The sequence below is a fragment of the Perca fluviatilis genome, chromosome 3 (assembly GCF_010015445.1).
Source record: "Perca fluviatilis chromosome 3, GENO_Pfluv_1.0, whole genome shotgun sequence".
Classification (NCBI taxonomy): domain Eukaryota; kingdom Metazoa; phylum Chordata; class Actinopteri; order Perciformes; family Percidae; genus Perca; species Perca fluviatilis.
Window position 1 is genome coordinate 6,615,417 of NC_053114.1, and position 25,236 is coordinate 6,640,652.

Sequence of the window (25,236 nt, forward strand, 5' to 3'; positions counted from 1 at the left end):
CTAGTAGATGACACTGGTGTTTCTGTTAAGAAGAAATACATATTTTGTACCAAATTAAATGTAGGCTGGTACCTGATCTCTTCCTCTGGGGTATGAAAGTGCCATGTTATTGGCTGGTGGGTAGGGAGGAAGATATCATCCCCACTGGAGAAAGAGAAGTCAACTTTGACCCTGTGGCAAGGTTTGGGTTCACGCTCCTACAACAGAGAAGTACGACAGGGAGAGGGAATGGAGTGACAAAGTGACACATACAAGTGAAAACGTACAAAAGCATCAAACAGTGGTCGGGAAATGGAGAAAGGTGTTTTCCGCTCTACAAATCTCTGTAGGATGACGGGTTAGGACACCTGTCCAATGAGGGAGATGCATGTGAGTCCATTGGAAATTACTTTACAAGCCATAATTCACTTGTAACTGAGGTAGAGATGCTAGAAAGTAAAGAATGAATGAATTTTAAGAACGAGTGTGTGACAAATTGGGTGATGCACTCACCACTTGTCCCTTGTGCTTATGTACAAAGTTGGAAACTTAGATGTAGTCATATTTTTAAATATCTAGTTAGCTTTTAGCACTGACCTAATGTAGGGCCCTATGAAATCTGTCTTTTTTTAAATACTCAATTTCGCAATTCCATCAACGATTCTGTTATTACTATGGATATCGTTTGGGTTGTTTCCAATACCGTTGCTAAAACGATACTTTTAAATCGGTGCTGGTGCCTAAACCGAAATATAAATAATATATTTATAATGTATATAATATAAAATATAAAAAAAAAGGAGAACAAAACGACAGTTGGCGACAATAAAGAACGGCTTGTTTATTGCTAAGGCCATATATTCAAAATTAAATGATTGATTAATAATGTAATAACAATAACTTACAATGACTTATTTCACCAGGAAATTGCTGGTAAACAACAAAAACAAGCACCAGATGGGAAAAGGGTAGTTTACAATAACTTTGAATGCACCACAAGGCTGGCGAGTTTCAAGTAAACGCACCATGAAATTTGATTTCCTCCATATCACCCAGCTCTAGTTTGAGGGGTAACCTCTAATGGCAGCGATCGGACATGATCCTTACTGAGTAGGGATCGACCAATTATCAGCCCTGGCCAATTATCGGGGCAGATATTTGTCAATCAGCAGATCATCTGTATCAGCGTTTTATTTGCCTGATAACCGATAAAGTTAATTATTTAAAAGTGCGCTACTACTCTCCAGCTCTGTAAGCCGTCTGCAACAAACTGTTAGCAAGGCAAAACTTCAGGAAGCTATTTTTGTTTGTTTTTATTGATTTTCTTTGACTGTGTATTATCTTCAAAGTTTCAGTTTTATTACATAATTGCTTAAATCATTTAAATCAAACTTATGCGTTGGAGTTTGTAACATTCCAAAATGTTAATTTCGACTGTAAGATTTTCACATTAACTGTAAATGTATATCGGTTCCAATATCCGTTATAGGTTTCATTAACTACTAATAATCGGTATCGGCCCTGAAAAAAGAGTTTCAACCCGTATTACTGAGCATTAAAAATTGTGATTCAGGACTTTTTTTTTTGTCTCAGGACGGGCACACTTGCTCACAGGTCTGTAAAAAAAAAAAAAAAAAAAAAAAAAAAAAAAAAAAAAAAAAAAAAAAAAAAAAAAAAAAAAAAAAAAAAAAAAAAAAAAAAAAAAAAAAAGAGAGAGAGAGAGAGAGAGAGAAAAAAAAAAAAAAAAAAAAAAAAAAAAAAAAAAAAAAAAAAAAAAAAAAAAAAAAAAAAAAAAAAGGGCACCTCGTCATGAGAGCATGATCCCAGAGCAACCTCTGTTCTAGTCTCATTAGCTGTAATATGTGACATACAAAAGTCAGGCCTGCTATTTTACCTCAGGGTCGATAAAGACATAGAGTACTCACACTCAACTGTAAACCAGCCACACCTCACATTCTAGTTCCAGCCATTGTGGGCTCATAAATACAGTAAAAACCATAACTTTAGACTACTAAAATATTTCTCTTTGTACCTACAGTGTTTCCTTTAGGATTCTTTTTAGCAGTGGAGGCAGGTCTGTCCAAACAACAACACATAATTTAAAAGGCAACAGCGACTACATTGTGCGTCTGCCCTATTTATGATACCGTGGCGGCAGAAATTTTGCCATGGCGAGCCGCCACTATAAAAATCAACATATAGGAAACACTGACCTATATAAAGGTTGTTGTTCAGATGCAGTTGATTATCTGTGGGACAAACACTCCCACAGTTAAAGAAGATACCTGTTTCTGATTGGAGGGCAAATATCCATTACTGTAACATGGTGCCCCAGGACACCTCACAGACACAGACGTTACAGTCAGCAGTTCAACCACTATTCTAAATCAGCATGCAACCTAAAGCATGCTAAACAATAAGCAACCTAGCAGTGTTTATGCTAAATGCAATATTTTACTGTAGTTAACTCTCACTGGTAAAACAAAGCTAACCAAGGGTTGAACTGGTGGCCACAGCCACACAAGCAGGGCTCTGTGAGACTAAAGATGCTAATGCTAGTAGCAGGTATAATGCTTGCCATGTTCACTACCTTAGTTTAGACACAACGTAGAGCTGGGGCTGATGGGAAAGCTGTTAGTTTTGCAGATATTGGGCACATTGTATTATTTTTTTTTTACCTGATACACCCTGTTAATAAGTGAGCTTTAGAGGTGATGGAAGGAAATAATAAGTAAAAAACAAAAGCCACGCAGAGCATGGGAGAGGAGTGGAGAGAGCGGGGAGCGTGAGGATTTTGGATGGAGAGTAGAGCGGATTTTTTTCAATTTTGGAGCGTCGCCTTATCTCCCCTGTTCCAATTTGGCTCCGGTACCGCTCACACCATGAGTTGGAAGCATGCCTGAGCCCGTTACTGTGTTACTGCAGCACAGTACATGCACCCTCCCTCTCCATGCCGCCAGTGCCTGCCATCCGGCGTTTCTTTTTTTTTGGGGAGCGAAATGCGAGCGATTTGAATAGAGGGGGGTGAAATCTGAGTGGAGCGCAGAGCGATATAGAGCGGAGCGGTCGGGAGAAGCTTTGAGCGAGTGAACGGATGGAATGAACTGCTCCTTGAGCGAGGCGCAAAAACAAATTCTCACCGTTTCACTTCGCTCACATGCGCTGAAGCTATGACTCAGCAACTTGCACATTACAAAAGGTCGGAGGTGGGTGTTGTCTCACCATGTTCGGCTGGCACACTTCTCCTCTGTAACTCCGCACATCTTCCAGGTCAAGAGTGGCTGTAATCACCTCCTGCAAAACACCCCCCCCCCCCCCACACACACACACACACACACACACACACACACACACACACACACACACACACACACACACAGAGATCAGTCTGGCTCTCTTGTGACTCAGGAATGCTGTCTGCCTGCTGTCTTACTGTATGACCTGCCCTGCAACAGTTACCCCATAGACCTGTACACACAGGAAACACACACACTTATGTCCACATCTACAATCATGTCACAGCTACATACAGTAAAGACTCACACTTGGCCCAGTTAAACCGTGCCCTAGCACATTTGACCTCAAAGTCCGCTCAGTTTGACTAGCGTGATCGCTCCGTACTGTGTCCTGGTCGGCTTAAAAAGGTGGGCCGGTGCTGGGGGTTCTGTTGGACTCGGTCACACGCATCTAGCGGGATCGCTAAACGTGCCCGAGGTCGGAACTGATGTGCGCTGCATTGCGCCCCGAACAACTCAAAATAAGCATTACAGGGATGGACTCCGTTGTGCTGTACGAGAGGGCTTCACTTTCTGGTTTTCTTCAAAACAAAAAGTTGCATCGTAATGATGTAAGCATGCTCTGGCCCTGATTGTTTAATTGCAGTGTGAGTGCAGCACGCCGTGGGAGTGGGGTTAATCGTGCTCGGGCACGGTTCAAGGCAACTGGGCTAAGTGTGAGTACAACCTTATTTGCAGGTTATGTTTTTTTGAGCCAGGTCTGGCTCTTTCCATGTCCATACACACCACATCATTCAGTGAGAACTGCGCTCCCTGTGCCACAATGTCTCCGTTGATGACCACCATGGCGCACCCATCGTAGTACACGCGGTCCCCGTCACAGCCCCTCTGGTTGGCATACAGGTAGATGCCTCCACTCTGGAACAACACCAACAATACACTGAATGCAATGCTGATTTTAGTCAAGCTATCGCATGCTGAAGGCAGAAGGTGTGCTCAGCAGACAGGATGTTACGGTGGTACTATGTCCTGTATTGGTGGTACAACACTGCCCTCTGGTGATCTCTGCTTTGCACTGTCTGTGTCCTAGATGTGCAGATGGGTGACATATTCAAAGAAAAACCTACGTATATAAAGAGTCTTGGTAAGCTGCTGGTAGAGCTAAATGATTTCAGGAATATATGCAATTGCTCATTTTCCAGACCAATATTGCAAATTGGATTTTTTTCCCTCAATATCGGTAAATGAAACTCTAGACCAGTATTTGTCTTCCACATAGTCTACCACAACAGTGGTTGCCACATAAGGACCCCTAAACTGACACAAAATAGACCACGGAACCAGGGTCCCCTCAAGGACCCCTGCTTTGGGAACCACTGTACTACATGATGTGCTCCTAACCAAGCACATGTTTGTGGACTCCTGGTTAAAGACTACCTTGGTGGTGGCTGACTTGATCAGGTTGACTCTTTGGTCTGCTTTGCGGAGCTCGTGGTGGCTGGCGGACGAATTGGTAAAGATTTCGACTCCATCCAGACCCATCTGAATGTGGGGGCTGAGGAAAGACAAGAAGAAGAAAAAAAAAGGTTCAGTCATCAGGAGTGAGGATTGTTTCAGAGAGCACATTTTCTGGAACAAACTCCCAGAGAACTGCAGGTTCCCTGCAACTCTGTTCTTTTTTGTTGCGATTGACAATTTTTTATTTCATCACCACCCACCCAGACAAAAATCAAGAAAAGATGACACAGTAACTACAATATTCCAGATCATTCAACAAAATAATAACAAATTAGACAATAAGCCATCAACATATGTAAAAATGACAACACCAATAAGCCCACCATACACGTCTCTCCCCAGCACAAAGCTTCCTAGGAGCCCTCCAGAAAGCTCAGGTACTTGCTCCATTTTCTAGAGTAGACATCCAATCAGGCAAACCGTTTATATGACATCTTTTCAAACGCCGCCCCCCTAGCCATGTCACAAGCCCACTCCTGGATTGATGACATCCATTTATTCTTCCGTCCTCTTAAAATAATCTGTCTGGCTGTCATTAAACTAGTCTGGACCCAGCTTCTTATGTGCTTATCCAGCCCGCTTAGGATGGACCCATCTCCTACAACAGATCATCTTGGGGCTGAATGGAACCTGGGGTCCCTGCAATCCGACATAGGTTAAACTCTCAGTTTTTGGGCGCCCGAATAGCTCAGTTGGTAGAGCGGGCGCTCATATATAGAGGTTTACTCCTCGACGCAGCGGGCCAGGGTTCGACTCTGACCTGCTGCCGGCCCTTTGCTGCATGTCACTGTCACCTCTCTCCCCAAAAAAATCTTATAAAAAAACAAATTCTCAGTTCTTTTAAATCAAGGCTAAAGACTTTACAGTTTGATGCTGCCTTTCTTTGAATAATTGTATTTTTTTACACTGCACGGCTTTTATTTTTGTATTTCATATCTGTTTTATTCTATTTTAGCTGTTTTTATATTAGAATAGAATACACTTTATTGTCCCTGAGGGGAAATTTGTCTTGGACACAGTGCCACAATCCACAATCCGTTGCTTCACAACACAAACAACATGTAACATAAAAACATTCTCAAATTAAAAAAAAATAAAATACAAATACAATAAGATAAAATCACCATGAAAGTGAGATCAGCAGAGCGTCCTAAGACACAAAGGACACAAAAGAAGGACACACATGACAGCACAGACAACACAACATCCTAAGAAGTAACTGTAATAATTAAAGTGCGAAGTGCAAAAAGTTCTAGTGTATTTAATGCCCCCCTGCTCTGCTGGGCTAAGATTTACTATTGGAGTTCAGCAGCTTGATTACTATTCTTACCTGTTCTGAACTGCTCTTTAATGTTTGATGTAAAGCATTTTGAATTGCCTTATGCTAAAATGTGCTATACAGTACATGCCTTGCCTTGCTTTACACAGAAAACGACGACACCCATGCCATCCTTATACACAATCCTGTGTTGCTCTACCTTCTGGGGTTCCAGAGCTCCTCGCAAATCTCAGTGCCAATGCAGGTGTCCTTAGTGGACAGCACGCAGTCACCGAATGGGACAGTAACCTGATGGACACAAACAAACAGGGGAATAAAAACACTGAGCCTCTCTTTGCTAACATTTATTTTGACATTTCCTGTGGAGAAAAAAATAAATAGCTAGTCTTAGCTGAACACAGATAATAATAATAATAATAATAATAATAAATAATAATAATAATAATAATAATAATAACAATAATAATAATAATAATAATGTGTTTTTACCTGCCCTGTTACCTCCTGGATCATTCTTGGCAGGAAATACTCCTCAACATTCCTTAAAGAAACAAGCAAGCAATATTATTTCCAAAAGTGAAATAAAATCACAAAATTGCATCAAAGTGTTGGCCTCCCCTAGTAGGGCTGAAAACATTCATAATCTCAATGATTTTGGTCAATACTGAAATCACAATTATTTAACATGATTACTCGTTGACTTTTGGAAAGGTGTTGCAATTATTGAAATTAAAAAACAGTGACATTTTTTTCTTCCATTCAGAACACAAGACAAAATAAGAGTTTACTTGCAAAACACAATGTGCAAAAAATCGTTTTTTTGTTTTTTTCAATTAATCAAAAATTGTGTTCGTGATCATTAGGAGCCAAAATTGTAATCGCGATTAAGATTTTGAATAATTGCACAGCCCTATCACCTAGCTTGGCTCAAACTATTCAAAACCGTTTTAGTTTCTACAAAAGTGAAAATAAATACACCTTTTAACAACTCATATCTAAATGCATCTTGTGAATTTAACTGCTGGTATAAAAATGAGACATTGTGGTTTTAGTAGCGATTAGCATTAGATAATCCTGTCCTAATGGTGGTTGTTGCCAGGTTTGATCACTGTGCCAACTCTGACTTAGATAAAGATAAAGATGCAGCTGACTGTTGAGGGCATTAGTGAGTAGCCTGCTAGTTAACGAGCTACATCATGTAAATTACACAGCTTAGGAATTTTTTTAACTCTTCAAATATTAAGGTGCTAACAGTTTCCCCATGTTTCAGTCTTTGTGCTAAGCTAATCTAAACCTACTTTTTCTCTGTACTGGACAACATTACAAGTAAGCGTATTTCCCAGATTAGAGTTGTTTTAAAGGTCCCATATTGTAAAAAGTTAGTTTTCCATGTCCTTTTAATTATAAAGCTAATGAGGTGCCGTATAAATACTGTGAAAGTATAAAAACGCTCAATCCACAGAGAAATGCACACAGCTCATATTCAGAGACTGTGCCTTTAAACGAGCTGTCAGGACTTCCTGTACGGTTGTGATGTCACAACTTTACTATATATAGTTAGAGAGTGCCGCTACAGTGCCGTTACAGTCATTCCCCCGGCTGCAGTGACGGTCCAAAGACTCTGGGAGCGCACATGCAGAAGACCCGGACACAGTGACCAATCAGAGCAGACTGGGCTTTTTCAGGAGGGGGGTTTAAAGAGACAGGCGCTAAAACGGAGCGCTTCAGACAGAGGGGGAATACAGGTATATTCAGACAGACAGTATGAGAAAAATGTGTTTTTTTTAACATTAAAGCATGTAAACATGTTCTTGTAGAATCCCAAAATACAAGTATGAACCTGGAAATGAGCATGATATGGGACCTTTAAAGGGCCGTTTCAGTAATATTTACACATCACAAACAGCTGACTCATCATGTGGAGCACCAGTCAAGTTTTAGCAGATAGTGTTACTAACTAAGGGCATGGGACCTTGATGGAAATACACTTTTATGAAGATACACCTACACATCTCCACAGAGCAGGCAGCTATGGTGTATCCATTAGGGGTGTCAAGAAGCAGTATCGTACGATTCTCCTAGTATTTCTTTTTTGCTCTCCATCCCCGCCTACTTGCATGTGTCCGAAGAAGAAAAAAACACTGATGACACAGTGTAGCTTACCAGCGGTAGCATTCAGCTATAGACCCTGGGTAACGTTAGCTTCCTTGTAGCCTGCAGCTGCTCTTTTGGAGACACCATGGCCAGTGGCGGAGTCAGAGATGACGGAGAAACAACAGAACTGGAAAATCCTTCCACTACTCTGAAGACACCGGTGTAGCCACATTTTGCCCTGCACATCAAGCTCGTTGGTTGACCCCACTTCTGTCAAACATCTCTGTTTTGCCCTGATTATACCCTGACAGTTTAAGTATCTAAGTGTAGGACTCATTGCAAATGAAAGTAATGAACATATAAAATAGTTTGCTAATATTCATCACGTATCAATAATTTGTGTTCTCCCAAATACGGAGAGACAGAGCGATATGAAGGGCTTCAAATATTAGTAGCACAGAGTCAGAGTGTGGCAGACTTCTGAGTGAGGACCAACCTTAACTGGTTCCACGGTGAGAACCAGCGCAGCTCTCGGTAGTTGCCATGGTTGGCCATCACCATTTTAGGTCTGATCAGCAGAATCTTTCTACAGGATGGAGGACAAATGGTCAGCGAAAAAATATATAGTGATAGATAGGTGGATAGAAAGATAGATATATATTTGTAGAATTCACAGGTCACATTAGCAGTACACAAGCGAAAAACAGGGAATCCAAAGTAATATATATCCAGTTAAGTTATATAAATGTATAAAAGTAGGAAAACAACATGTCATTCATGAGACTGGACTGGTGTGCTGACGTACCTGTTGAGGAACAGGACCCGACAGTTGTAGCGCACATTGTGATGCATGATGGGCCTGAGGGGAACACAATGTGTCACAAAAGGAGACTTCCAAAGTGAGATTTCTGAGGTAAGAACAAACGTGTCCTGTCAGTTTAAATTCAGAAATGGGAGCTGCAAATGTGAATGAGTGTCCCAAGTTCTGAGCCGTCCTCTCAGCCAGGAAAATCTTTATAGAGTCGCAGTAGTTTGCAGTGCAACAATTGTTACCTTTCGTGATTTATGGGATACACTTCCAAACCTGCGCAAAACACTGTGATACTGTTTGTTCATACAGGACGTCTAGACTGAATACTTTTGGACAGGTCTGACTGTTTGAAAGATGATACTCACATGCCCACGTCACAGATGATGTCCTGGGTGACAGCCGATTCTAGAAGCTTCCTCAGGACCTGGAAGCTGTGTAGCAACGTGTCCGACTCATAGAAGTGGTCTGCACAGCCAAAACCGCTGTTAAGAAAACGTAGTGAATTATAGGGGTGTGCAAAAAAATCGATTCATATTCAAATCGCGATTCAAGCTCTACCGATTCAAAGTCGATTCATAGAATTCTCAAAATGTTGGTATGTTTCATTATTTTTTTTATTGTAGGTCTACTGCAATCACATGGGAAAAGTAACTACATTTACATACTGCGAATCATTTTTTGAGTCGAGAATCGTTTTTGAATCAAAAATCGATTTTGAATCGAATAGTGAGCCTAAAAATCGATATCGAATCGTGAAATTTTTTTGAATCGTGCACCCCTAGTGATTTAGAAAAGAGATGTCAGCAAAGTAAAACTGAAACTCCAAACTCTGGCAGTGCTGGCACCACAGAAATAAAATGGATCGAAAGGCCATTTCCATTCAAATCAACGTAGAACGGTCAGAGCGGCAGCCATTTTTATGTGTACCGTTGCCATGGGAACGTATTATTTTCGTATAAGCCGACTTCCGGAAAGTCGCGGAGGTGAGGTTTTGCAGTAACGGAGAAACGAGAGGTGGAGTAGTAACGTTACGAGGCAGAGAGCCAGCTGCTAAATGAGTCAAATTAAATTTATTCCGCCATTTTCTTGTGTACCAATCAAATGACAACGGCAAACAGTTCAATGGCCTTTCTGTCCATTTGATTTCTATGGCTGGCACCTTATTAACCCTCAGCACTACAAGGCACTGAATACATTTCATTGCTGTTACTGTACGTACACACCGCCGCCGACTTGAGCTTCAAAGTTTTCAATGGAAGCCGGCTTCTCTCAGGTGCAAGAAGCGGCAAATCTGTCGGCGTCGCGTTTTGGGCGTGTTGAGCGACCCGAGCGTCGAGCAGAAAGTTGAAGTTTGGTCAACTTTATGGTAATGAGGCATGACGCGGTTCAGTGGCAAACGACCAGCAACCAATCGGAATACAGACGTCCTTCGCGCTGGCCGATTCCAGAGAAACATATGATGTAAACTTCCGTTCCTACCGACGTTAGTTCCGAGAAAATGGAGGAAAAGCTCATCATCCCTGGTGCTGGGTTCCCTATAATTTATGATATGACTTTGTTTGCGTATAGGGACCAGGCATGGGATAAAATAGCTGGGATAGTTGCTGTCTCCGATGAGTTGGTGAAGTACATGATGTTTTTATTATTTAAGTACGTATGCTAGTCTCCCTTGCTTGATGTGAATGTCCTGCCACGTCAGAGCGGCCAAAGCGTCAAAAGCCTCCCCGCACTTTTTTGACAAGCGTCCTTGACAGGACGGCCAGAGCTTCTTTTGCAGCTCAAGTCGGCGGCGGTGTGTACGTACAGTTAGTCCAGCAGTTCTAAAAATCACAGTTTGGACAAAGAGAATCATACTATGACATTTCAATATGTCAATATACTCATGTCAGTGCAGGGTTCAACGGTAGTTTTTTTTGTTTGTTTTTTTAGTTGCCCGAAAAACAATTCTACTTGCTCGAACTCATTATTACTTGCCCTGTGTACAAATAGTTTATTTTATTAGTGGTTATCAAATAGCGACAAAACTCTACTCTATATAACTATTATATATTATAATAACTATTATATAACTATTGTTATATCTGATAATTGTTTACAATGTATAAACACATGTACATGTGTCTTAGATGAATTTAAGTTTATACTGAAAGTGGAGTCCATTATTTAAAAAAAAAAAATCAAATCTAATTGAAATAATTAATTTACCGGAGTACGCAACAGGATTAGGGCCACATGTAAAAAAAAATGTATTTAAGTTCTGAGATTTCATTAATCTCAGAATTCTGAGAAAAAAGTCAGAATTCCGACTTTAAACTCAGAACCCGATAAATTTTTTCACATGTGGCCCTAATCTTCTTCCGTACCGGAGAGACAGGGATTTCTATCTGTAATTTGTTTGACCGCATCCATTTTAGGCACCCTCATTTCTACTATGTTAGAGTTTAAGTTGGAACATTTTTATTTTTTTTGTTTCTAAACCTACAATGCAAATGAGACATGTTTTATGCGAACAAAAATCATGTAGATATGTAAAGAGCACTTACAAAAACATTGTTAATGTAGTTTTTTTTTTATTATTATTAAAAGACCTGAGAAATCATTGTGGAACTGTTTTTGTGATACGATGATGATCAGAAAAAATTATTGAAATTTGCCTGAGCGGTCAAGTAAGGTGTAAGATTTCCTTGCCAGACGTGGTGTTTTACTTGCCTCGGGCCATCGGGCAACCCTTACTGTTGAACCCTGCAGTGTGAAACCAAATAAATGCTTTTCCCAGCAGCATACCATATCTCTAGCTCCGGGCCCAGTCTGTATTTGGCTCCGTGAGCTTTAGCAATCTCAATACCTGCAGAGAGAAACACGCACACACACACACACACACACACACACACACACACACACACACACACACACACACACACACACACACACACCAGGAAGGAGTATTGTTATTTTGGCAAAAATCATTGTTGGTTCTGTGTGCACTGACCAGTTGTGGGAGTAGTTTTCAGTTCCTGTACTACCGGTTAAGTGGTATTGCATTTCCACAAGTTGTGTGTACGTTTAAACGTTGTTTCAGTCTAGCTAGCTGTCTGGATTTACCCTGCAGAGATCTAAGGAGCAGTTAAACATAGTCCTCATAAATCCACCGGAGTTTAGAACACCAACACAAAGAAAGAGGAAGGTGCCGGACATCCAGCCGGAATGAGGGACATCCGGCGGAACCTCTGGCGGCACCTGAACAATCCCGGAAATATAGACTCGATAGACTATACTGTATATGGGGCAAAGTACTTTCTTACAGAACCTGGTGAGGAAGGAATGCTTGTTAATTAGTGAGGAAAAAAAAAAAAAAATTTTAAAAAAAAAAAAAAAAAAAAAAAAAAAAAAAAAAAAAAAAAAAAAAAAAACAAAAAAAAAAAAAAAAAAAAAAATAATAATAATAACATTTATTTTTAAATATTATTAAATATTAATAAAACAAAATAAAAATAAAATAATTATATTTAAAATTAATAAAAAATAAAAAAAAAATAAAAAAAAAAAAAAAAAAAAAATAATATAAAAACAAAAAAAAAACAAACAAAAAAAACAAAAAAATAAAAAAATTATTTTTTTTATTATTATTATTATTATTATAATAATATTAAATAAAAAAAATTTACACAAATTTTTTCAAACAAAAAAACAAAAAAAAAAAAAAAGACAGCCCACCCCCCCCCCCACCCCCACAACACTTCCCTTCTTCTCTTCTCCCCCCCCCCCTCCCCCCCCCCTCCCCCCCCCCCCCCCCCCCCCCCCCCCTCCCCCCTCTCCCCCTCCTCCCCCCACCCTTTCTCTTTTCTCTCTTATCCACCCCTTTAAAACAAAAAAAAAAAAAAAAAAAAAAAAAAAAAAAAAAAAGAAAAAAAAAAAAAAAAAAAAAAAAAAAACAAAAACAAAAAATAAAAAAACTTTTAAAACGACTCCCCTCCCCCTCCCCCCCCTCTTCCCCTCTCCGCCCCCCCCCTCTTGCAAAAAAAAGAGAAAGGGGAAAAAAAGTGGAAAGTAAAAAAAACATTTCACAATTTATCCCTTTTATTTTTTCAAAAATTTTTAAAAAAAAAAATTAAATAAAACAAAAAAAAAAAAAAAAAACAAAAACCCCAAAAACCCCCCCCCCCAAAAAACCCTAACCCCCCACCCCCCCTTTTAATGTAGCCTAATAACGCTCATTCTGTTACTGTGTGGGGGGCCGCAAGCCTGCAACTAATGATTATTTTCATTGATTAATCTATCAATTAGTTATTTCTTATTTGGTCTCTAAAATGTCAGAAAACAGTGAAAGATGTGGACCAGTGTTTCCAAAAGCCCAAGATGACATCCTCCAATGTCTTGTTTTGTCCATAACTCAAAGATAGTCAGTTTACAACTGATAGTATTATATAAAATATATAGTATAAAGTATGGTAAATAGCTGACAACTTATGAATTAATCTTTGCAGCTCCAACTGTGTGTTTATGGCTGTTGAATGAATTGTGTGAACTGTTGTAGGGCTCTGTGATCAATACTTTGGTGATCCGTTTGAGTTCCACTGTGGGACTTGGTGACAGATGTGTACGTAAACTGAAGACTTTGGATAGAAAATGATTATCATCATTATTTTCAGAGGAAAAAAAGCAAACGTGTCTCAATTCTCTGTTCATGTTGCTGAGTGGTTAATCAATAATACTTATGAAACCCTGTATTGATGTAATTTGTCACCTGTTTATGCAGTCATCAAATGTTTTACTAGTTTTGCACTAATGTAACAACAGGCATATGTGAAGTGTCTGGTATGTTTTGAGAAACAGTGGGATTTGCAACATGCTAACATTATCAGTGGTGGAAGAAGTATTCTGATCCTTTACTTAAGTAAAAGTAGTAATACCACACTGTAAAAAATACTCTGTTACAAGTAAAAGTCCTGCATTGAAAATGTTACTAAAAGTATAGAAGTATCATCTGGCAAATGTACTTAAAGTCTTAAAAGTAACGTAACTCACTGTGAAAAGGATGCTGAAAACAAAGCTCTCATTGGCCAGCTGTTAGCCAATCAGAGTCAAGCAGCTTAGCTCGTTGAATATTAATGAGAACTGGCACAAATCCAGCTGAGTCTGCCTGCAGGCTTTCTATACCACGCTAGAATGGCTTGAAACAAGGTAACCAAGGCATTTTTTCCACATGTTACAGAGTCCATGGTAGAACTTCAGACATTACCACAAAGTAACGAAATACGTGTGGCAGGGCACCTTTAATTTATAATAAGACATCAGATTTTAATGTGTAAAGTAAGTAACTAAAGCTGTCATATTAATATAGTCTGACTACTCTCATACTCACTACATTATGTAGTGATTATGAGAGTAAAAAGTACAATATTTCTCTCAGAAATGTAGAGGAGTAGAAGTCGAAAGTGGCATGAAGAGAAAAGACTCAAGTAAAGTACAAGTAGGCTACCTTAATGTGTACTTAAGAACAGTCCTTGAGTAAATATACTTAGTTACATTTCCACTACTGGACAGTATTAATAGAACCAGAAACTAGAAACCTCACGTTACACCTCGCAGCTATACGTGATATATAAAGACACCGCTGTGCAGAGTAATAACAGTCCGACTTACTCTTCAGTATTCTCTCCAGGTTGCCTTCAAAGTCCAAAGCCCACTGATTCAACGAGCACGTAGCGAGGGTCACTTTCCGTCCCATGTCCTCGGTAGTTGCTAAGTTACAACACTGAGCAACTCACGTCGCGTGAACAAACCAGGCGGACAATGCAAATGATATGGGATATAACGGTAAGCTAGCACAGGTGTAGCTAAATACTGTAGCTATAGTTATCTATCTAACCTGAACTGGCTGTCATTAGGACTATGTGGAGTTACCTCAACCTGATCTGGAGAAGTACAGAACGCCTGTACTCCGCCTCTACTACTTCTTCTTCTTCCGTCATTTTGGAAATTTAGACGCTTCTTTGCACATTACTGCCCTCCACAGGATAATAGATACATTACTTCAAAGCTTGAAAAAAAAATTAAATAAATAAAAATATATATTTATATATATATATATATATATATATAATATATATATATATATATATATATATATATATATATATTTATTTATATATATATAAATATATATATATTTTTTATTTATTTATTATATAATAAATAAATAAAAAAATATATATTACATTTTTATTATTTTTTAGCACCATTTATCATACAGACATACAGAACTAATTCCACAATACGTGCCAGGTAATATCAAGTGGTGCATAGAACAGATGAACAGAAATTTTGAAAATATTTTGTATCTACATGTGAAATTTGGATTTGAGTTCGGAATTTAAAGTCCCTTCATTCTCAGAATTCGGACTCAAATACAAATTTCACATGTGGCCCTGCAGCCCCCCCTTTGTAGATAAAAAATAAGTCAGAATTCTGAGAGTAAATTTGTGACTTTATTCTCAGAAATGTTCACATGTGACCCTAATCCTCTTCCATACTGCGTTTAGGAACCACTGCATTATATAATATAATAGATATTGTTCATTTTTTCATACTTGTTGAACTGTCAATATTTAGATTGCTGACTGTTTCAACCATTTGAATGTTTCACATTTAGCTAATCTATTGAACTGTTTAGCCATAATCTGTTGAACTGTTTAGTCAGTAGGCCTACTTTTAACCATTTTCAGCCGCTTATGCAATACTTTAACTCATTATAACTGACTGATTATTTCAACCATTCATCCATTACTTTTAGCTAACTTGGCCTACCTGTTTAAAACTTCTGTGCTCACCCCGCAGTTTTTGGGAGTTTATTCCGTATATGTGGTGCATAAAAAATGAACACTGCTTCTCCCTGTTTAGTTCTGACTCTGGGGACAGAAAGCAGAGCTGTCCCATACCACCTGGCAGGTCTGGATGGTTCACAATGTAGCATTAGATCAGAAATAAACCATTCAGTGCTTTATAAGTGCTTTAATGTTGTTTCGCAAACAGTTGCTTATTGATACATCCAGCAGAGATGGAACGACGAAGTATTCATTTTAAGTCGTGCTTCTGGCCACCTGATGCAGGTATAATGTTCATTCTGCTTTAAGCTCTGTCTTTGGTCTCCACCAACTCCTGAGGGAAATATCTGTCTCTTTAGCTGCTAAATGATCCACTATGTTCACCAGCTAATAGTCTCTAACTGTGTCTGACTGCTGTTTGCTGCTGAGCAGATCGTGTTCAGTGGGTTTATCACAGCTTTGTCTCTGAAAACAGCGGGCTATAAGACTGAACCGAAACAATAAAGAAAGTTACTATTAATGCACATATACCTCGAATTTGATGCCGGACCTGGGAATGACCCGAGTTGAATGCGTTCCATTTACAAGTCTGAATTTTCATTGTGGGGTTAGCTCTAGCCAGGTTAGCCATTGTTAGCAATACCAGTTGATAACAATGCATTACGCTGTTTTTTTGTGCATACAAACAGCGTCCACAGATAAAGGTTGGACAGGACTATGTGTTTAGTGAGACACAAATAAGACAGAAGTGCTAATAACTGTATGTTACTACAGCTTTCACTGCTGTTTATGCACAGAGCAGCCATGTTGGATTTTGAGCTCGGCGGGTACTGTGAAGTTGTCTCACTTCCCAACTCGGAAATCCGAGCTCAGGGGGTGGGTTTCCGACTTTGACCTCGGAAATTCCAAACTCTTGAGTACAAATAGAACACACTATAATTCTCTAATGCTCTGTCACTGCAAGCAACATCTTTCATTCATTTATTCATTCATTCATTTATTGTAAACTTACCAGCTTTTACATGAACATGATCAATACTGGGCCTTGAATGCCACCCCAAAATCATTGAATCAGTTGAAACATCATATGAACATAGACTTTCAACTTCACGTCAAATATTTTACATGTGACAATAGTTTAAAAAAAGAAAAGAAAAGGCAAAAGGTTAACAAAGTTACATTTCAAAGGATTGACATCACAATGGAGAGCTACACTGTTTAAGTAATGGACTTTATTTTTCTACAAAACATGCACTTGGTGAGGACAGTGTATAAATGGCTGAAAATAACATTGTGTCAGCCGTTACAAAGCTAAGGGCGGGTCAAAGCCATGGTGAGAGCTGACACTGTCAGTGTGATAACACCACAATCACAAACAGTGACTATAACCGTCTGGAGGCGGAGAACTGTCTGCGCTGGAAGTATCCATCCTTTCCCCAGCCATCTCTATCGATCACCTTCTTCCACTTAGCACTTTGTTGTGTCACTAATATAACCACAGGGGTGTTTTACAAAAGCAACATCACCAGTAAAGCCAGACTTAGCTCAGCCCATCAATTCTGGAGCTTTGGTTTCGGTTGGTCCACGACTTTGGTCCAGACTGCAATATCTCAACAACTATTGGATGGATTGCCATTAAATTTATGGTTCCCAGATGATGAATGTCTTTGGTGATCCTCAGAGGTGGAAAGAGTACAAACATATTCTACTTAAGTAAAAGTACCATTACTTTGATGAACTTTTACTTACTGTATGTACACGTAAAAGTCCTGGTATAAAAATCTACTCAGGTAAAAGTTAAAAGTAGCACATTTAAAATGCACTCAGAGTAAAAGTTACTTTTGAACATCGGGGGAGACTTTAATATCTTTTTTATACTTATTATAGCCTGCTTTTTTAGTCAAATCAAAGTCTTTTGTGATTCGATAAGGGCACAAAGCCGCTTTCGATTTCAGTTTGTTGACAGATACTTTGCCAAAGCAATGGCGCAAAACAACATTAGAGAGCTTTTTTATTCAACTTTTTTTTACTACGTAACTGATGTGATTTAAAATGTAGCAAAGTACAATACTTCAAACTAAATATACTTAAGTGAAAGTAAAAATACAGATTGTAAAAAAAAAAAAAAAAAAAAAAAACTCAATTACCGTAATGTGAGTAATTGTAATTTATTACTTTTCACCTCTGGTGATCCTCTGACTTTCAATTACTGCCCCCAAATTCAATTCAATCAGTTTATTTAAGAAAAAAAAAAAGCATGATTATACATGGCTTAAAAATGCCAGAATTAGCCAAAAGGCTATTTTTTATCTGTAGCTCCCTAGCCTCGATGCTAAAAAAAAAAAAAAGGCAGGTCACATTTTCACTTTGTAAAATAGCTCAAAATCTACTGGATGGACTGGCACAAAATGTGGTACGGACATTCATAGTTCCCAGATGATGTACCCTGCTAACTAGCAACCACATCTGTGGTTCAGAGTGAAATGTCCAACTATTGGAGGGATTGCACTGCAATTTGGAAGATATGTTTATGCTGTTATACATGTGGTCATCCTCTGACTTTTCAGCGCCACCTTCAGGTCAACATTTAAATGTGTCTAATACTTCGGTTTACGTCCAGATCTCTGCAATCAGCCTCAGCTGTACTTTGAGTTTAGTGCTGGTCAGCAAATCTTAGCATGCTAACATGCTAAACTAAGAAAGTAAAAATGGAAATCAATACTTGCCCAACATCAACAGGTTACTATTGTTATCGTGAGCTTCATAGCATACTGACCAATAAACTGTTATTTTTACAGTCTATGATACTGACATTAGCAAGTAGCTCAAAGCCCCGCTGTAGTCTTAGGGCCCTATTTTAACGATCTACGCGCACGGCGTGAAGCGCCTGGCGCAGGTGCGTTTAGGGCGTGTCCAAATCCACTTTTGCTAGTTTGAAGGCGGAAAAAAGGGTCTGTGCGCCGGGCTCATGGTTCAAAAAGGTTGTACTTAGTGTCTTCATTAAAGGTGCTCTAAGCGATGTCACACATTTTTTAGGCTACAACATTTTTTGTCACATACAGCAAACATCTCCTCACTACCCGTGAGCTGCCGGTCCCCTAAACACACTGTAAAAAAACGTGGTCTCTGTAGACAGCCTAGGGTCCACACACGCCAACAAAAACAAAGTGGTCCAACCTGGACCATACAAATATACACAAACCGTGTTCCAGCGTTCAGCCCATAACGGACAAGAAGGATTTGGGGGAGGGGACGGGATGAGGAGGAGGGAGGCGCGAGCTAGTCTCCGTTTTGTTTGAAAATACTTTGAACGTCAACAAGAAGTAACGTCACCCAACATCGCTTAGAGCACCTTTAATTCATAGGTGTGTTTTGGGCGTAACATGCAATCAACCAATCAGAGGGTCATCTCCCGTTCCCTTTAAAAGCCAGGCGCGTTTGTACCTTGGCGCATTGATATTATGATGGCGGATTTGCACCGTAATATTTTTATTTGTAATCTTTTGCATGTTTGTGTGCTGCCTCTCTTCCCTGTGTGTGTGTGTGTAACAAGGATAGTGTGCGCGCTGTGCATACGCCTAGGGGCATTTGACTAATTTGCTGTTAAAATAACAATGAAATGCTGCGCTATTGACTTTAGACCAGCTTTTTGTTGGTCACTGGCGCGATCACTTCCCGCTGCCTCAAGATAGCAATACGCCAAGAATTCACCTGAACACACCTCCCTGTAAGACCAGCACGCCCATGGGCGCAAAGATGGGCACAGGTGCATTTGCTATTTAAACGACGCGGGAGTTGGACCGGAAATTGACAAATGCGTCGGTCCTAAACTTGCAAAAAAAAGACACTTACGTGGGGCTTTGCGCTGTGCCGGGTGCAAGATAGGGCCCTATGTCACTCGATCCTCGTTTTGCTTTAGGCTATCCCGAGTATTTAAATGAAATGAAAGGTAATATGTTTGACCCACGTTTGTAGTATTTTTTTTACAATTTTTTCTCTCATGCAAATTAAAGAAATAAAACAGATATACCCGAAACCCTGCTATCAAAAATACTGGAGACAGACCATTGTGAAGGTATTAAAACTTTCAGCATACAAATGCTTATTATGTCACTTGTACAAACCAAGTACTGTGGCATTATTCAACTGAACTGTTCTTCCTAATGTTATCTCTTTTAAAATGTGAACATCACAGCTTTGTCCTTACATGTGTGTTTCCTTTATGGATGTGATCTGCCTTGATGTTTCAGGTCTGCGTTTCAAATTCAAAAACGAGCTGGGACCCAGCCCATTGACTTATGTCCACTGTAGTGGACATTTGAGTTTCATTCCTCTCCTTGGAATCTTTTGTCTCTTAATTCCTGCTGTACTGTACAGAGGACATCCTGGGCTTTTCAGTGATATGTTATTTAATTGGCTGGGAGGCCGGGAACCGCCTCTATCTTTCAATCCAAAATGGACGGCATAGGAACAAGCACATTTTATGGAAAGATAAGAGATGAGTCAAATATTGTTTGCCTGTGGTTTTGTTACTATGATAATCATATATTTTCTTATTCATTAAGGTGTTAGGAATCATATATTGAGTTCTGATAGCAACTACATTATGTATCTTTTGAAAAATTTGCCATTTTATGAATGTCAATTATAGTGGACATCAGGACTATATTCATGTAAATAATGACTCCACATCTACCAAATGTGCTGTTTTCGTACTCAAATGATCCTGTTGTCCACTACAGTGGACATGCTGTAAATTAATAAAAATAAAAAAATTTAAATTGTAGGATGTTTTTTTTTAACCTTAAACAGGTATAGAACCACAAAAAATATGATTAGGAAAAAAACTTATTTTCCTTGGTTCTCAGGAGGATTATTCCAGACCGATCCAGACTCGATTTAGCCGAACTTCTGGTTTGGCTTAAACAGCTTAATCCTGGTTCAGTTTGTTGAGCTCATTCAAGACAGGACTTTTATGAGCTCTGCATTTCTGAGCCTTCTTTATATAAAAAAAAAAAACACCTCTGTGCGGGATGCTACAGTTTCTTGACAAAACGACCCAAGAGAAACAGCAGCGTGGCATGTGATTGTGGTTGATCTAAGGCCAAAACGATCCATGCTGTGAGATGGGACGCTGCAGAAGACAGGATGGTAAAGACGCTCTTGTTGTTCATTCAGGTGCAGATTTATGTGTGAAGAGACACGGCGACAAAGTGCGGACCGGCTGTCATCTGCGTGTCCAACATTACATGGTACAAAAAAAGTGGTGTCTGCATTTTAAATGAAAACATGTTGCAATATTCCCTCATGTCAAGCTCTTTCTCTCACTCTCTCTCTCATTCTCTCTCACACGCACACACACTCCGTATGAAATAAATAGTAATATGTACAAAACTCAAGTTATACAGTATGCAAGTACACAAAACACAGCTACACACAGTACACAACTTACATCATGTAAACGACCAACAAGCATAGCCCTGTCATTTTAAAATGACTTCAAATGAGAAAAGAAAAAGATAAACCATGAAATGGGAGTTGTACAAGGCTTCCAGCGCTATAATCAAGCTATATCAGATCTAGACACAATCCAGACACGAGGCATTTCACGATGGTGTCAAGGTGGCCGGTGTGTTTCCTACGCATGAGGATAAGGGATTGTGAAAAATGTGTTTGAATTCCGAGTTTGAAAAGACAACTGTGATTGAACTGTGGGAAAGTCAGAATTCTGGGAATAAAGTCTGACTGTATTCTCAGAATTCTGACTTAAAAGTCCGAACGCCAAATTCATTTTTCACATTGTCCCATAATCCTCTTCCACAGTTCCTAGACGTCACATTGCTGTGGTAAATTCTCCACTGTCATATTACCAGTCCTAAACCCAAAAAGGCAGCAATCTGAGGAAATCTCCCATACGAGCCCACAGTTGAGAAACACATGATCCAACCATTATTGTTCTGACCCGTCCTTCCTGGCATGCTAATTATCTTCCTCCCACTACCTCACCTCTAAAGTATAGACAAAATAAATAGCTAGGTCGTGGCAAAGTGTAATAGAAGGCAAAGGCAGCAAAGCCAAGCTGTCTTGATGAAAAACAACCGGATCTTCTTTTCTCTCTTTCTCCTTTGGCAGCCTCCTTAAACAGATTTGGGGTTAGCAGGGTAGGCAGGAGGGAAGTTTAAATTTACAATGTTAAATCGGAAATGAATGACCCTAAGAATCACTCATGCTGGAAATGTTGGCGGATACAGATGTTTCACCCATACAAGGGTCAGATGTAGATCTGTTTCAGTAACCTCCCTTAAAGCTTTAGTCAGTCCCTTCAGAAAAACCTGATTATGCGATCGCATAATTCAATGCATAATCAGCCAAAGCTGCACTTTCGCCGCATAAATTGCAGATTTCATCGCAAAATATGTGGGGCTTGCATGATTTCATATTCCCCGCATTTTCGTTGCAAAAAAAAAGTCACATATATGTTAGCAGAAAGTTGAAAAAGTTGCGTTTACTTCACACAAGAGCAGCCATTTTCCCCTGTTGCCATGGAAATGTTATGAAGTGATGTAATTATGCGACGTGAACATCATCAAAAAGCATGGTGTTGGGGGAAAATCACTTTTTTTTTCTTTTTCATCAAACCGCAATTTTTGCAAGTTCCCGCAATTTTTGCAAGTTCCCGCAATTTTTGCAAGTTCCCACAATTTCATCGCATAAAATTGCATAAATATCCCGCATATTCCATCGCATTTTTTAAGAAAAAAAAGGATTTTTGCCCTCAACAATCACAAAAGAACTCCGCATTTTTCTGGAAGGACTGTTTAGTGCGTAACTTTTTGTATTAATGAACATCCGTTACATTCAAGCCATTGCCAAATGAGCTGCTACAAAGCTAATTAAGACTATCAGCTCCACACAACTCTGTGTATTTCTCAGTATGGCTATGTTCAGAAGATTGTGGCGTCCGGTGACTTTCGCACGCAGAAACTCGAGTCAAGATAATGACCTCTTCTGAAGAGTCCATCATGTTGGAGGACAGTTTTGTTGTCATTAAAACGGCAGAAACTACGCACTATAGCTTTAAAGCAACACTATGTAACTTTTAGCGCAAGCAGTAGTTCTAATGAGACAACCTGTAGGGGGACCGAAGCGGGAAAAGTTACATAGTGTTGCTTTAACTATGATACACTTTGACAATAACAGAGTTGACCGATACTGCTTTTAATGGGAAGACTTTGACCTTCGAAGATGCTAATGCCCCCTTGTAAATGACGACATTATTGTAAGACAATTTTGGTTTCTTACAACTTGGGTACTTTTTACATATGAAGAGTTAATTTGCAAAAACAGATACAAGCCATTCTTAAAATGAATAAACCAACACCCGTTTGATTGACATTCCTTTGAGTGCACAATAAAAAATTCATGGTTTATGAAAATTAAAAACGATAGAGATAGCTTATCAAAACAACCCAGAACCAGTATGACTGATATTCCCTGGCTGGCACAAAATAGAACATGATTTGTGAAGAAACAGAGATAGCCGTTTTTGCAAATGAACCCTTCATTTCGGGGAATTTTATAATTGTAATCTTGTACTCACTAAAACCATTAATGAGATTTTGAAACATTGCAACAGAGCAAAAAAACAACAACAACAACAACTTTGCATTTAGATGATCAAACAGCTTGTTAACAAGCCAACAGTTCAACCAGATTAAAGCAAGGCCAGCTGAATTGTTGCTTAAAATCCCTGATTCACCAGGAACACTATAGTTCTACTATAGTAGAGTTCTGCTTGGGCCTAAAACTGAGACCGGAACCCAGCTCTTACCGGTGTCTCTCACACCTGACCTGGATGAACCCTTCTGCTATCAAACTTGAGACCAAAACCCAACCCAAGAGCCAAAGCTACATTAATTTTTGCTTTATTTCATTCATTGCTGACTGTTAGTTCTCCATGCTAATGGATGTCTCTAAGGTTCTCCTCCATGACACACTTGAAAGCAGACTAGAAACTGTCAGAGAGAGCGAGAGCGGCGATATATAATAAATATTTAAATACATTTCATATGACAATGACCCGAGCCGGGCCAGACCCAAGACCCAAGCTTTACGCAACTTAAGGCTCCAAACCGACCCAAAACCTGATACTCTGTCAGAACTGGACGGGTTCAGGTCTCGTAGCAGAACTTTGAACTGCAAAATTAAACACTTTAGATAATATTTATTACTGTGAATCTTCATTTTTTCTTCCCAAATAAGTTGGGCTAACCTGGGTTTGTCTGATCGTCTGACTTCTTGTGTTGTTTGCCCCTTCCACCTTCTTTTTAGCAATGTTGCTGTGTTGCCAGATCTCATTATTTAACTTGTGAGTATAATGGTATGCTTACCGATAGAAATGACGGCCACAACATTCTTAAAATCAGATCCAAGTTGTAATAAACTAGAATTATCCCATAAGACCATCTGTCCCCCAATAATAGTTTGACTGAGTGGAAGCAACAAAAAGGTTTGGAGTACTGTAGGCCATGTATAGGAAGCTGAAGAAACCCTTATGGAACAGATTGTGACACTAGCTGCTGATTACATTACTGTTATAATAGCATGACTGCTCTAGTCACACCGTAGGGTACTTGAGTTGTCGAAGGGCCCATTGGTCAGCCAGAGTGCCCCTGTGGTCGGGTTAAGAGCCCTTAAGGTTGGCCCAAATATTCCTGTCATATGCTCAAGTGCTCAAATGTGACTTTTTTGGAAAGAAAACGTGATTTAACAACCATGATATGTCTGTAGCCCAATGGGACAATTCCACACTTGATGTCACATATCATGTAGGCAAATTGAGGCACCTTAAGTGCCCCTGTAGGCATCCCAAGTTCCTCCCTGTGCCCCTTCAGTGAGCCCTAACGCCCCTCTAGTTCAAGTTCCGCTCTGACCTAAGGGCGGAAGTGAACCCTAACCCTGTGGGAGAAAGAGATGCCCCTGTATCATTCCCACCCCTGCCCTTTAAAAAGTCTGTGAACGCAAATGTTTCAACATGTTATCCTATCATTCTCCTGTGTTTCAGTAGAGAGATTCCCATTTCAGTGTTTAGGGTTTGGTCGCTCTAGTTAGAAATAAATTATTTGGAAAAAAGTAATATCTGGCATTGAAAGTGGAAAGACACTGAATATCCATTATTGGCAGGTTCAATCTAAATGCATCATACAACCTCTACACTGTAAGTCCCTATTCCACTTCTAAGCCATTGAATATTCTAAGAAAATAACAGGGTTGTGCAAATATAGCTCAATAGAAGCATGAGGCTACTAGGAGGTGTAATAGGATACATCTCAGAGAAAGTCTGAAGCTCTAAGGGTGAATATCCAGTTTAGTACAGGAGCCAATCCATTAAAAAATGAATCCGATCATAGTTCCATTCCAAGGTTCAGAACCTCAGCACAGCAAACAGATCCAGAAACTGCAAAGTCACATCAGTTATCAGCAAAATCAAAGGCA

At 39.4% G+C, this 25,236-nt stretch overlaps 1 protein-coding gene across 1 annotated transcript in view; it reads right to left on the reverse strand.

Moving 5' to 3' along the window:
* The window catches only part of nadsyn1 (NAD synthetase 1), a 31,614-nt gene extending 16,742 nt beyond the window's left edge, over positions 1 to 14,872 (reverse strand). The window contains exons 1-11 of the mRNA XM_039795958.1: positions 14,561 to 14,872; positions 11,702 to 11,762; positions 9,283 to 9,399; positions 8,912 to 8,965; positions 8,603 to 8,692; positions 6,502 to 6,553; positions 6,212 to 6,300; positions 4,653 to 4,770; positions 4,002 to 4,133; positions 3,202 to 3,273; positions 73 to 197 (exon numbers count right to left, since the gene is read on the reverse strand). Of these exons, the coding sequence (XP_039651892.1) occupies positions 73 to 197; positions 3,202 to 3,273; positions 4,002 to 4,133; positions 4,653 to 4,770; positions 6,212 to 6,300; positions 6,502 to 6,553; positions 8,603 to 8,692; positions 8,912 to 8,965; positions 9,283 to 9,399; positions 11,702 to 11,762; positions 14,561 to 14,645 (995 nt within the window). The 5' untranslated portion in view covers positions 14,646 to 14,872. The remainder of the gene's footprint in view (positions 1 to 72; positions 198 to 3,201; positions 3,274 to 4,001; positions 4,134 to 4,652; positions 4,771 to 6,211; positions 6,301 to 6,501; positions 6,554 to 8,602; positions 8,693 to 8,911; positions 8,966 to 9,282; positions 9,400 to 11,701; positions 11,763 to 14,560) is intronic.
* Positions 14,873 to 25,236: the final 10,364 nt, after the last annotated feature.